The 12,919-nt window shown below is 43.2% G+C and overlaps 1 protein-coding gene across 1 annotated transcript; it reads right to left on the reverse strand.

The window, feature by feature from the left end:
- Positions 1-1,348: 1,348 nt before the first annotated feature.
- FAM72A (family with sequence similarity 72 member A) lies at positions 1,349-12,070 on the reverse strand. Its single transcript, XM_033152864.1, has 4 exons — positions 11,829-12,070; positions 7,353-7,430; positions 4,243-4,367; positions 1,349-2,216 (listed from the first exon to the last, which is right to left on the reverse strand). The coding sequence occupies exons 1-4, from the start codon at positions 11,978-11,980 to the stop codon at positions 2,122-2,124; spliced, it is 450 nt and encodes a 149-aa protein (XP_033008755.1). The 5' UTR covers positions 11,981-12,070; the 3' UTR covers positions 1,349-2,121.
- Positions 12,071-12,919: the final 849 nt, after the last annotated feature.

Genomic DNA, 12,919 nt, shown 5'->3' on the forward strand with positions numbered 1-12,919 from the left:
GTTGTCAACTTTCCCCCTTTTTAAAGGGAAATTCTCTTATTCCGAATAGGATTCCTCGCAAGAAAAGGGAAAAGTTGACAGCTATGCATCTGAGTTCAAGGACACATACCTGCCATGCAAAAATAACCAGTGTACAAGTGAGAATTGTGACCTAGAGAACTATGAGGGCCAGATTTGGAGGCTTGGAGGTTCTCCACCGCTGATCCAAAGTATGTGTGTGCGCATGTGAGTGAGTGACAGGTAGGTAGCCGTGTTGGTCTGCCATAGTCAAAACAAAATATAAAATAAAAAAATCCTTCCAGTAGCACCTTAGAGACCAACTAAGTTTGTTCTTGGTATGAGCTTTCGTGTGCATCTGAAGAAGTGTGCATGCACACAAAAGCTCATACCAAGAACAAACTTAGTTGGTCTCTAAGGTGCTACTGGAAGGATTTTTTGATGTGAGTGAGTGTGTGAGTGAGAGAGAAAGAGGGAGAGAACACCCATTAAATTGAAAGTCTAAATTACCTAACTGCACCACTTACTGGCAGACACCTCCACTGTTATGAATGACTGAGTCAGTCTATAACTTTTGGAGGGTTTCACATAATGATCACACCTACGCACCAAGAAAACGCAAAAACATAACCGACCTTCTGGAAATTCATTCAGCACCATCTTCCCCAAGTTATCTTGCAAACACCAACAGCACCAGCAAAGCCCAGGAAGCATTTGGAATAAGCTGCTCCCTGAACTTATGACTAGCTCCATTCAAGTGAATGAAAGCAATGTGGGGACGAGTTGTAGGGTCGCCACAGCAAAGATTGTGGATCTGCACCAGGCCCTAAAGGGTCCTATAAACTAGTGTGGTGAAAGTATCAACACAGCTTGAAAATTCTCATATTTTTTCCTTCTTCCAAAGAGGATATTAGTACCCTTTAAAAAAAAAATCACACTCCAGATAACACTTACATCATTTTGAAAAAAGCGTAAATGTTCTACCTGCGGCTACTTAGCTGCTTCTGCTACTTTAGACTTCAGTGCATTACTGGCTAGATGCAATTCAAGCCATGCTTGGTTGCTTCCTTCTTTCCAAAAGGCACTGTGCCACCAGCTACGTAGGGAATACTCTTGTGCCAGCAGCAGAGAAACCAGAAGGATTTTTTTTTTTAATTTGACCTGGCCCTGCATTTACTACATTCTCTTTCAGAGTCACTCTCACCGCTCGTTTCTTCTTGTAAACAACTGGAGAAACGGGCAAACACAGTTACAAATGCTGCCGCTTGGACACTATTCTTTTAAGCCTCTTTGTTTCTTGATTGCATGCATTAAAGGGGATATCTGCAGGTCCAGAAGCTGGGGTCTCTGGTTCTTTTGTTAGCATTTCTTTGCATCTTCTCCTTCTATTAGGAGCAGGGAAGCATGCCAGTTCCCAGGCGATGTCCTCACACTTGTTGGCTGTATGTGCGCTGGCAGAAAAAAAGCTATTCAGTAGGTTTCCTCGAAATCTCCCCTTTGAGCAGAACCAAACATTGTGCTGCGCTTGCACGAGGGAAGCAGAAATACCTAGATTTAAGAGCTTCCCAATATGTTATGCAAACATGGGATTCTGGAAGGCAGCCAACAGCACAGAGTCAGTATTCACTGCCAGTGCTCTGTGTAGCAGCATTAACTGTGGTCCCTGAAGAGAGGCCATGCACAACCCCTGACTCAGCCAGCAACACAGGGAAAAGGAGTCAGGCAGGCCAACAGATAACCTGCCACATCAAACACCACTGGATCTTTCCCCGTGTCGCTTCCAGGCCTTTTTTAGTGCAACCATGAGCGATGGTGATGTGGAGCTCATTCCTTGATCTTCTGTACATAAACGCCATCCTGTAGGACACGGGCGATAGCAAGCAGTTGCGGAAGCCAGGGGGGGCATACTGATGGTGGGTAGCTCTCTGGAAAGCGAGCAAGGGCTGCCTTTTGACCTTCAAATCCTAGTCGCCCTGTACAACAGGACGCCTAGCAGATCAGACGGTGTAAGGTCAACAGGTAGTATTAGCCTTTGAAGTGTTTTTCCTCTGCCTTGCTGGGATCTGCACATTGTGTTTCTTGTCCGTGTGAGAGGCACACCATGCAGCACATTGCTGATGACATTTATCGGATGTACTCGTCTTCAGAGATGCTGGACGCGTCTTCATCCACGCTTTCCTCTGAATCTGGTAAGTTGCCCCAAAGCAGTAAGTTTGTACCTTAAAAAGCAAAAGCAAAAAAACTCTCATTGCACTCTCTCTGACCAGGATCTCATGCTAATGAAGCAAAACACGTTGCTGAAGGAAGCTACAACGCTAGCCATAGATAAAGGCTAATAAACAAAGTAACATGAACATGCAACTCATGCCTATAATTCCACCTCCGTATTTAAATGCCACATTCTAGAACGGGGCTGGTCAACCTTCCAGCATCTAGGTTCCTATAAACTAGGGGTAGGGAACCTTCTGTAGCCCAAGGGCCATGTCCCCTTATAACAACCTTCTGAGGGCCTAATTAATGCTAGTGGTGGGCAGGGCAGTGAAGAAAATGTGGGTGGTAAAATGACTGCAAATCTTTACCCTTTACATATTAAGCTACATTCCAGCCATACAAAAGCCAGAGGGTTGCACAAACCATGCATTATCACAGCTGATTTCCAGCCAGGCAAAAGTATTCAAGGAGGGCATGGGTCAGTGTGAACTTTGTGGAGAGTCCCGAAGGCCAGAGATAGGCATGGGTGGATGCATTCAGTCGCCGTGCCTGAGGTTTCCCAACCCTGATACAAGAGAATTTCAGCAAGTTTTAGCTTCTTATGTCACAGAGCGGAAGAGCTTTGAAGAGCAACCAGTACCAAAATCTCCTCTTTCCCCCTGTTAAAACAGGTTTGGGAAACCATTGGCCCCCCCAGATGTTGCTGAACTGCAATTCCTGCCAACTTAGGCCACTGGCCAAGCTTGCCAGGGCTGATGGGAGTTGTAGTTCAGCATCATCTGGCGGACCAAAGGTTCTCCTCACCCCTGTTAAAAGATACAGTGGTCCTACTGCTGCAGCAGGGACCATTTCTTTCTCAAGAAAACAAGTTCTATAACAGCCTTCCTTCACTATAAGGTAGTTTAAATGAGAGAGGTTTGCACAACCCACCACTGCATGTGAAAAGAACACCGGCGGTGGGGTGTTACGGGACCTGGCCGCACTCTGGGTATATTCCTCAGTGACACACCTTGCCATCACTGCATGCAGCAGAAATGCTGACTGGGGCAGTGTCCCATCTGAAGCTTGTTGTGCAGAAATCAGTACACACATATAGAGCCCTTTTGCATAGCGGCTGAACTTGTGAACAGCAGGGAAGTGTTTCTGTCGCAGGCAGTGGCGAAGTGTGTGGCTTGTGGGTGGTATGTGCCTCCATTGTGTTCTTTCCCACATGCTCTGTCATATATGCTTTGGTTGACATTCCTGCATTGCAAGGGGTGAGACTAGATGACCCCTGGGGTCCAATTACAACTATGTGTCATGGGCCAGGAGTCAGCTTCGCCTGAAGGGGGAGAAGGCGGAGTGACTCCACCTGCAGCTGATTAGCCTTCAAGGGCACAGAGGAGAAGGCTTGTAGTTTCTGGTCCTACCTTGCTGCTTCCTGCTCGTCTTGATCCCATGATTATCAAATTCCCTGACCCCTCTGACCATGTGAATTGCTGTTTGCCCGACCCTAGGAATGGACCACACTTTGGATGCTGACTCTACCTCCAGGCAAGTATACCTAGGAGACTCTTCTGGTTTGTTGGCCTCCCACTCCACTGAGCTTTGTACGTTGTTGCTCAGAAATGAGACTATGACACTAGGATTCTATGCTTCTGTTACACCGGTATATCTGAGGCCTTGTTCTCAAACATGGCAGTTCAAGATGGCTTTTGCCTGAGTATTTATCACTTCTTTTTAATTCATGCTTTCCCCCTTTGGATTGCTATTTTACGAATTGTGAGCTTAGATCTGGTGCTAAAAACAAATTCCTGTGCTGAGTGCTTGTGCTCAGAGGCACCCTGTTCCTTAACTTGGAAGTGTGTAAAACCCCTGAGTATGTTGACGTTTTAATAAAAATTAAAGTAGGCCCAACAAGCCTGAAGTCTGTCTAACTCTATTGGTATACATTTTCTAAGAGGCACCCAATTCACTGTAGTACAAGCTTTGGAATAGGACACTCCAAGAGGATAAGAACAATAAACTTTGTGTGTGGAATGAAATTTTCCATACCGGAAGAATCGAGCCTGTTGATTCCAAAAACAGTCTGGCTGTGAAACATCCAGAAGTGCCCATTGTTGCAGGACAGCAAACAAGGTTTGCATGGAGCGATCACATGGTAACCTACGACATTCCCACTAGAAAAGCAAACAAAGAGTATCTGACACACAGGTTCTTAGGTGAAAGAGTAGACAGAAGAGTAAGCTCTACAATCAACAGTAAAATGAATGTCCTCGTGGTAAATAGCAAGTTAATAAAACAGGATCCCACCCCATCTAGTAAAACTAGTTGTGAATGTTTGACTACCAGTAAATACTGAGCAAGATGCCTTTGGGAAACAATCCAGAAATACCTTGTATGTTCAGCCTGCAACTTTCTTTTTAACCCCCAAATGGGCTTCTATATTATGAATGTATTAATAACAGATGTTGCCTGTTCTTAAATATAAAACCTATTTTATAGAACATAAGCTCACCTCACCTCATATCACAAAAATGAGAAAATACTGACCTACTGATCCCTGTGGCTCTAGAAAGCATGGGATATAATGATTATTGATGTCATGACAAATTCATACAGAGATGACTAAAACCAGGACCATTTTATGGTAGCTGGTTTTTAGAATATAAGCCATTAAATTGAAGAAAATTGGACTTCCGGCGGCGACGCCATCGCCGGGTGGTCGAAGGCTGCTTCGGGTCCGAAGCGCCTTGTCCATCCCGGGGGTTAGGAGCCGCGCTACCGCAGCGCGCGGCTCCGGTTGGGGTGCGGGAAGAGCGTCCCGCACCCTGGGCTCCCCGGCTGCGCCCGCGGAGGCTCCGAACCCTTCCCCTGCCCCCCTGTAAAGGGGGAGTGGGGGTGAAGGGACAACCGGAGCCGGGCTTCGGGGACATGCCCCAACCGGGATGCAAATGCGGCGACAGAGCCCGCGGTGAGCGTCTAAGTTCTACCTGTGAAGAATGGAGCTAAAGGAACCCGGTGGTCGTGAGTAAAGAATTTGAGTGAAATCGTGCTTTTGGGACGATCCGGGGGGAAGGAGAAGGGCAGCCTGCCTCCCTCCCTTCGAGCTCAAGAATCTAACCAATCTGAGTGATTACTGCTACAGAACTGGCTATAATGTATTTAAAATTGACACATGAGGCTGGCAAACTTTTCTTTCGGGAAGCTAATTAGAGGAAAATATCTCCATTTAAAGTTGCGGTATTTGCGCTCCAGCTCAGGAAAATGGCGACGAACAAAGAGGGGAGTAGAAATATGACACCCACTTCCTCCTCCTCTGCCAGTATGCTGGGTTTCGTCCTTGAACTGGTATTGAACTCTGGATTAACGGATGAACAGAGACTCACTGCCTTGAAGGTGGAATTGCTTTGTAGAAAAGTCAAAGTCTTGTGTGGGGGTCTGAAATGGAACCAATTGCCCACAGAGGAGGCTTTTAAAACTTTTGACACTTTGGAAGAATCCCTTGCCAAGGAGCTGAGAGGGCTGATGAGTGAGCTACTTCGGAGAAGAAACTCGCTTTCTGTGGGTGGCAGCCCCAAGGCGACGTCAAGATTTTTTATATCCAGTCCCCGAGGTGTGAGCTCGGGGGCCAGGGACAGAGAATTAAGGTATTTACAAGAAGAAAAGGAATGTTACAAAGAACCGAAGAAGCTGAGAGATGATGAGATGGATACCTCTGAACTCGTGGCAAGGAGAGGTTTGGACTGTGCCTGGATCTGTGGACGTTTGGAGAGGGAAGTTACATGGAAGTTTAGTGTTGAAACCACCAGGAGAAGAATAATGGACAGAGGGGGTGTGGGGTGAAGCATTAAGTAATACTTAAGGTAGCCTGATATGGTAAACCGAAATCGGAGGGTGAATACTGTCAACAATTTTCTGTTATATTTTTTATTTGAACATGAAAGGAGATATTTCAAGTTATCATGTTATTAGCAGCAATCTTAAGGATAGAAGAGATAGATTTGATCGAATAAGCTGTGAAGATCAGTGAGGTGGAGTATAAGTAAAGTAAATTTAAGTGGATTATGTTTATGGAATAAGAGGATTGAGATCAAGATGTAGTGATGTATTTTTAGTAAAATGTTGAAGATATAATTGATAGTAACTACACAACTGAATTTAACTTCTTTTTCTTTGTTAGGAGAAATGGTTATAAAATAGACTTAGGATATAAACTCGAAGGTGAAAAGGCAGGGGAAGTCAATAGTCAAGATACGGAAATAGAAATTTTTTTTTCCTAGAAAGATGCAATGAGAAAACTTGACACTGTTTGTATTTGTTCTATGTGTTTTGCATTTGTTTAATTGTAGGTGTGGGTGTGGGTATATGTTGTTATAGAAAAATGCCAATAAATTCTTATAAAAAAAAAATAAATTGAAGAAAATTGAATAGATATGAATCTATACTGAACTTCTCTACATTTTCTCTGATTTGGGGGTGGGGGACACAAGCCACAGGGTAAAATATTGATTTGCTAATTATTGTGCTGTTTCATGAATATCTAAAAAGCGGCCACAGAGAAGGCTATCTTCTGCCCCACTGGCAATCCAGCTACCTTGATGTGTGCAATATTGTAGTCAAATTCCTTTGGGTTTACAGTATGTATTTCAGCTACTACTGCCTATGAAGGCTGCCCCCTCCCTATTTTAACCCTGTCCCTGGTTCCATCAAGAGCATACTGACATGCAGAAGTTAAGGAGGAAAAACTCCTCCCATCTCTGTGCCATGAAAAACTTCACCTGCCACATTTCTACCTGTCTGACTGCTGTTAAAGCACAAAATGAAAGCCAGGAAAAAGGTGGGCAACACTACAAGTGAGGATAACACATTCCAATAACCTATTCTGCTTTGTACTACCACACTTTTGGAAACCCTGAGGATATCAGAATTGTCCAGTCACCCCAAGTAAATATGGGAGCTCTCTATGGCAACCATTTTATTGCTGGAATTTATCCTGGACGTTGTCAGCCAAGGACTTCTGTGATGGTTGATACTGTAGTTAAATTCAAGTTCGCGTTAGATAATCAAGTTCGCTTCAGGCTCTTGCACACAAATGAATTAAGAGGTAGAGGCCGCACAGCTGTTCAAAACACAATGCTAAGTTAAACTGCAGCATTACTTACCATTTCAAACAGGCCACATTCTTCAGTTTACATTTGCAGATTTCTGTGAAATAGCAGTTTCCAATGAAGCCAACAGTACTGGGGGGGGGGGGGGAGAGAAATAGACTGTAGGTAGTTAAAAATGAACTTGATCACACTTTCACAATGTGAAGTATTATGGCAATAAAAGTTCCAGCAGAACGCTATTCCCTTTGTTTATTGTTAGTTTACAAATCTATATGTGCCAACAGCCATTGTAAACCTCTCTTTGCTAACAGCCATTGTAAGCAAGGCAATATACGACATAACTGTACATTGATCCAGCTTTTAGTTTAATGAGTTTTGATAGGTAGTCTTTTCCTTGCATTGTCTCTTCAAAAATGATTGAGCTGAGTTGCCTGTTGGAGAAAACACTTTAGCAAACCCTAGAAAGTTGTGATGCCCATGACTTACCTGTATATGAAATGCTGTTTCACTCTAATTAAGACAAGAGGTATTCGTTATTGGCTCCTATGTTACAAGGAGGGGAAACTCTTGGCTCACAAGATGCTAATGAATTCCAACTCTCATCAACCTCAAGAAACATGGCCAATGTTTTAAATAAAAATACAAATTCTACTCATGTAAAAACACACTGATTCCCAGACCATCCGCGGACCGGATTTAGAAGGCGTTTGGGCCACATCTGGCCCCTGGGCCCTAGTTTGCCTACCCATGCTCTGCGTAGTAGTGTAGGGAGCTGCAGAAGACAGAGAGGGACAGGAAGCAGTGGCCCCCTTCTTTCTGTGCTGGGCACAGGCAGAAATACAGGGGGTTGCTGGAGGGACAGACAAAGTGCACCTGTCTAAGTGAGTGGTTAAAGGGAAAGTTTGGATCCGGCTATAAGGTAGTAATCCTCTTCATATTTACCAGAAAACAAATCCCAGTCCACTCAGTGGCATTTACTTCCAACTAAACATGCATAAGATCACACTGGAAGAAAGCAATTTTCTTCCAAAGTGGGCCTAGTTCTGAAGCAAATTTTCCTACAAAAGCTCCATTAGTCTAAAGGATTGCACCACATGACACTAAAAGGTTTCAGGATTGTTGCCTAAGCTTGCCAAAGGAGCAAATCAGATAAGAGGTCAAAACTGCCTTCGGCGCAAAAACAGCTTGAACCCTGTAGTTCAAGCCATTGTGACCATTCCACAATAGCTAAGAGAATCACTACTGCTCTTTAGTAACAATAGATTAGTCTGCTTCAATCCTAAAAACATCTCCAAACTGTGTGACCCAGCCTCTTGGTGTAACCAGCCATGTGGAAGAGTACCAGCCAGTGCAATATGTTACCATAGAGCTTCTGTCCAAGAATTGGTCTGTTGATATTTGTTATTCAATAGAGCAATTTCGTTTCTGGTTCTCATGATGAAGCAGAGGGAGATGTGGGCTCTACAGCCAAGCGTGACCATTCCATCAGCGTTGCAGCCCAGAGCCACTTTACCTATTGCTAGCCATGAATCATAGCAACAGAATGAGATGAACAGGTGTAGAAGACTTATTAAGAGTGCCGACAGCATCCTGTACAACAGAGGAAGCGACAACCAATCATTCCATCGGCACCTGCAACTGAATAGTTTTCAACAACCATTAATCTGTGTTTGCTCTTGGATGTGTGTTCCTTTGCTTACAAATGAAGCAGTCTGATCATTACTGCATTCCTGACAGGATCAAACAGTTTTTCTGTATAATTCACAGCAAACAGACCTCTTCCCAGAACTGATCTATATTAGACAGAAAATTAAAAACTATCCCTGGGAGTTGCCATGGTGGATAGTAGCTGCCTGCCACCTGAATCCTACCAATAATCAATTACAGTGTTGCCAATTTTTATTTAGAGTTTGAAAATGTAGATGCTTCTCAACACTTAAGCTCTCCCTTCAAGTTTAACTGCTCAGCCCTAACAGAGTACAGTACCCCCGGCTGCCATGCTAATCAATTATTACATTATAAAGAAACCAATCATGATAAATAATTTCCCGAGGCACTAAAACATAGCTTTCCTTTTAATATCTCAGTTTGAAGTAAGAGGTTTACTGAATTCCATTACCACATTTCTGTAATAGCAATACAGTAGTCAGCGTTGTTTCATTGTTCAACATTATCATAGAAATACCATTTGTAACCACACATAATAAATTCAATTAAGGTTTTGTCAGTTACTTAACATTTATACCATATAATATCCAAGTGTGGGGAAAGTCTCAGCTATGAAACATTTCTGTCATTTGCTTAATATATATACTTACTTGTATTGAATGGATCTTGATGTTGGCTTTTGGAGGACTTTTAATTTCAAGCTGTTTTGTGTCATTTTTAACAACTCGTTTTTACACTTTGCAGTTCAAAATTATTTTACTCTTTGATTTTATATTTGCCCTCTTGAAATCTTTAAGTTTTCCAGAGCACTGGTATACAACTATAATGTATGGGACAGGAGAGATAATAGCTCAGTACTAGAGCATAAGCTTTTCATGCAGAAGATCCCAGGTTCTTTCCCCAGCATATGCAGGCAAGGCTAGGAAAGACTCCTCCCTGAAACCTTGGATAGCCACTGCCCATCCTTATAGATCAGGGTTGGCCAACTGTGTGTTCCAGATGCCCTCTCATTGTGACCACTGACCATGCTGCCTGGGGCTAATCAAAGTTGGATTCCAAAAGCATATGGAGGCCACCACATTGGCTACCTTGGTGTAGACAATACTGAGCTAGATCAATGTCTTCTATGTCTGTTCATCTCTTCTGAGTTCATATAACACAGATTTCTATGTATATTTTAAATAATAAAAAATTTCCAGTACTACTCACCTGAAAGCCAAGTGGAGTTCCCTTTGGCCTTGTATATCTTCTCAAATAAATAACCAGCAGTACTGGTTGACCTGTTTACTCTCTGAGAACTCAGTTAATAATGATAGTGAAATTTAAATTCGTTCCTTGTTGCCCACACTAATGGATTCAAGTTACAAGGAAGGAGATTCTGACTAAACATCAGGAATAACTTTCTGACAGTAAAAGCTGTTTGACAGTGGAGCATATTCCTACAAGGTGGTGGAATCTTCTTGGAGGTTTTTAATGAGAGGTTGGATGGCCATGTACGATCTAGCTAAGATTCCTGCATTACATTGTTGGACTAGATGGCCCTTGGGTCCCTTCCAACTCTATGATTCTATTATTCGTCAGAAACATTAAGCCTTCCACCCCCAAGTATATAGGCCATCTTTTTATCCACATGAATTACTGAATGTGCAATCATATTGCTGAAGCTTGAGTAAGGCATGCTGATGGCACTAGCTCTCTGTGACTAAAGTTCCTTTAGTTTAGGGTTCCCTTAAGAAGTTTTGATTAAATATGATTATGATTTCCTACATGTACAGTATATTAATGTCGTCTCCTTCTTCCAACACTCCTTCCGTTCTTTTCTCATGCTTGAAAGTTGCACTTTGATTCACAATCACTGAGGATGTAGGAAAGCAAATACTATGTCTTCCTGTGGTTTATACAACACCCCCCATTGTGCTTTTGACTGTTACCACAACAAATACTGTAGACCAGAAACTGACTATTAAGAGAAGTGAAAGTGACAGTTCTAGCATACTGCCACTAAGTTCTCCTACTGTTACGGCGTTGGTGGTGCTATTCCAATATTAGAATCATGCCCCGCTTTCACAATTTAAGATGATTAAGGAAGACAGACAACACAGGCTGCTGTGATTCCCTGAGCTGAACATAACAGAAGTTGTGCAGGCCTGCTTTAGAAAGCCCATGTTCTGAATATTTTTTCTTCACCTCAAGTCCTGGATTCTGCATTTTTACAAAACGAAAATACTTTCCTACATTATAGCAGATCTTATAAGGGCTGTATGCCACATGAGTGCATGAAAGACCCAGAAGGACAGAAAAGGTTAAGACATACCTCTTTTCATAGCCCATGCACACATGTGAGTTAGGACAGCAGCCACAACATTTGCAACCTGGCAGATCAATTTAGGCGATTGTTGAAACCTGAATGTGTAGTGTATTCTGCCAAGACCCTTCATTAGTATTATTTTCATTTATTACATTTATATCCCACTTATATCCTAGCTCAAGGCGGCATACAAGTGTCTTCCTGTACCCCTTTCAACCTCACAACAACCCTGTGAGGTAGGTTTGGTTAAGAGACAGTGACTGGCCCAAGGGTTGTCTTTATGGCTACTTTGAATTTTGTGTGCTAGATCCTAGTCCAGCACCTTAACCATTACACTATACCAAGTTAAGAATGAGAAAGAGCACCAAAACTGGACCTTAGACCTAATGCAGATACCGGTAAGTCACTATGGTTCAGGGACAATGAAGTATATCCTTGAGGTTGTTGTTTTTTTAATAAAAAAAATGTGTGAGAGATGCCAAGCAAAATACTTACTGTGGGATAGAAAATTACAGCCAATTCAAGATTTTCTGAGTCTCCTTGTGTTGACTCACCTGGTGGGAGGGATGTCTGTGGAGTAGAGATCTGTCTCTGTGTCAGCCAGGAGAACCGCTTTCATGCCCCGGGAACTTAGCACTTGCTGGCAAAACCTGCAGCACAGCACAGTCACACATCTGTCTGCAAAACTGCAGCTGCTGGTGGACATGGCAAGGCCAGTCTGATCCAGAGGAGATTCCAGGGCGCCCCTGTGCTTCTTTCAGTAGGGGAGAAAAATAATTTGTCTTCTGGGGCCAGCAAGGTCTCCCCCTTCTCCCCCACAGGACTTACTGGCACTCTTAGTTTATCAGCTTTTACCACCAACCCTCTTCGTTCCTTGTTACCCACACATAGTGATGGTCCTTCCAATCTTATACTGGAGGCTATCTAATCAGCATTAAACAATATCAATTATTAAATTGAGGGAGATTTTCTCCCTCCCCCAGTCCAAGTCTGTTTCCCTTATTTAGTTACTATTTATTTCTTCAAATTTATACGCCCCTTGTTTGTAAAGAAAAAAAAAGTGATTAATAAAAAGATAAGACAGTAAAATCAAGATAAATTTCTAATATTTTGAAACATACAAAAAGTTTAAAAAGTTAGAACTGATTTAAATTCACACCAGCATTTCTAAGCATCTGGGAAGGCTTGCGCGAACAAGAACTATTTTAGTGCGCCCCAAAAGGAATACAGCGAAATCACCTGGTTGATATCAATAGGCAGGGAGTTCCAAAGTGTAGGTGCGGCCAGCACTAAACGGTATAGTTCTTACAAATGCAGAGCGGGTGTTCTGTGGCACCTGCAGTAGTGCTAATTCTGCTTTATTTCACTGCCTACACCCCGGGGTCCTTCCTATCATTCTCTCCTCCCCGACCACCGAGGGCAAGAAACATGCCCGCCTCCCAATTAATCCTACTGCCCCCAATTTAGGATTCTTTAATTCCTCCTCAGCCACTCACTGACTGATTCCGGATCCCCCTGCCTCCTGCCAGCGACCCCAACCTGGACGCCTCCTTTCTTTAAGTGCGCGAGGGATGCTCAGAAGCAAGACCTCGCGTCGCCTCCCAGTCCCCTGTCAGTTTGAATCTGTGGCTTTGCCTCCCATTGG

Source organism: Lacerta agilis, chromosome 6 (assembly GCF_009819535.1).
Source record: "Lacerta agilis isolate rLacAgi1 chromosome 6, rLacAgi1.pri, whole genome shotgun sequence".
NCBI classification, from domain to species: domain Eukaryota; kingdom Metazoa; phylum Chordata; class Lepidosauria; order Squamata; family Lacertidae; genus Lacerta; species Lacerta agilis.

Excerpts from the sequence above, each read along its gene's own strand:
- FAM72A (XM_033152864.1), bottom strand. The coding sequence starts at position 11,980 with ATGTCCACCAGCAGCTGCAGTTTTGCAGACAGATGTGTGACTGTGCTG. Across the intron at positions 7,431-11,828 it reads ACAGACATCCCTCCCACCAG|TACTGTTGGCTTCATTGGAA; the intron begins GTGAGTCAACAC and ends CCCCCCCCCCAG. Across the intron at positions 2,217-4,242 it reads CAACAGGCTCGATTCTTCCG|GTACAAACTTACTGCTTTGG; the intron begins GTATGGAAAATT and ends TTGCTTTTTAAG.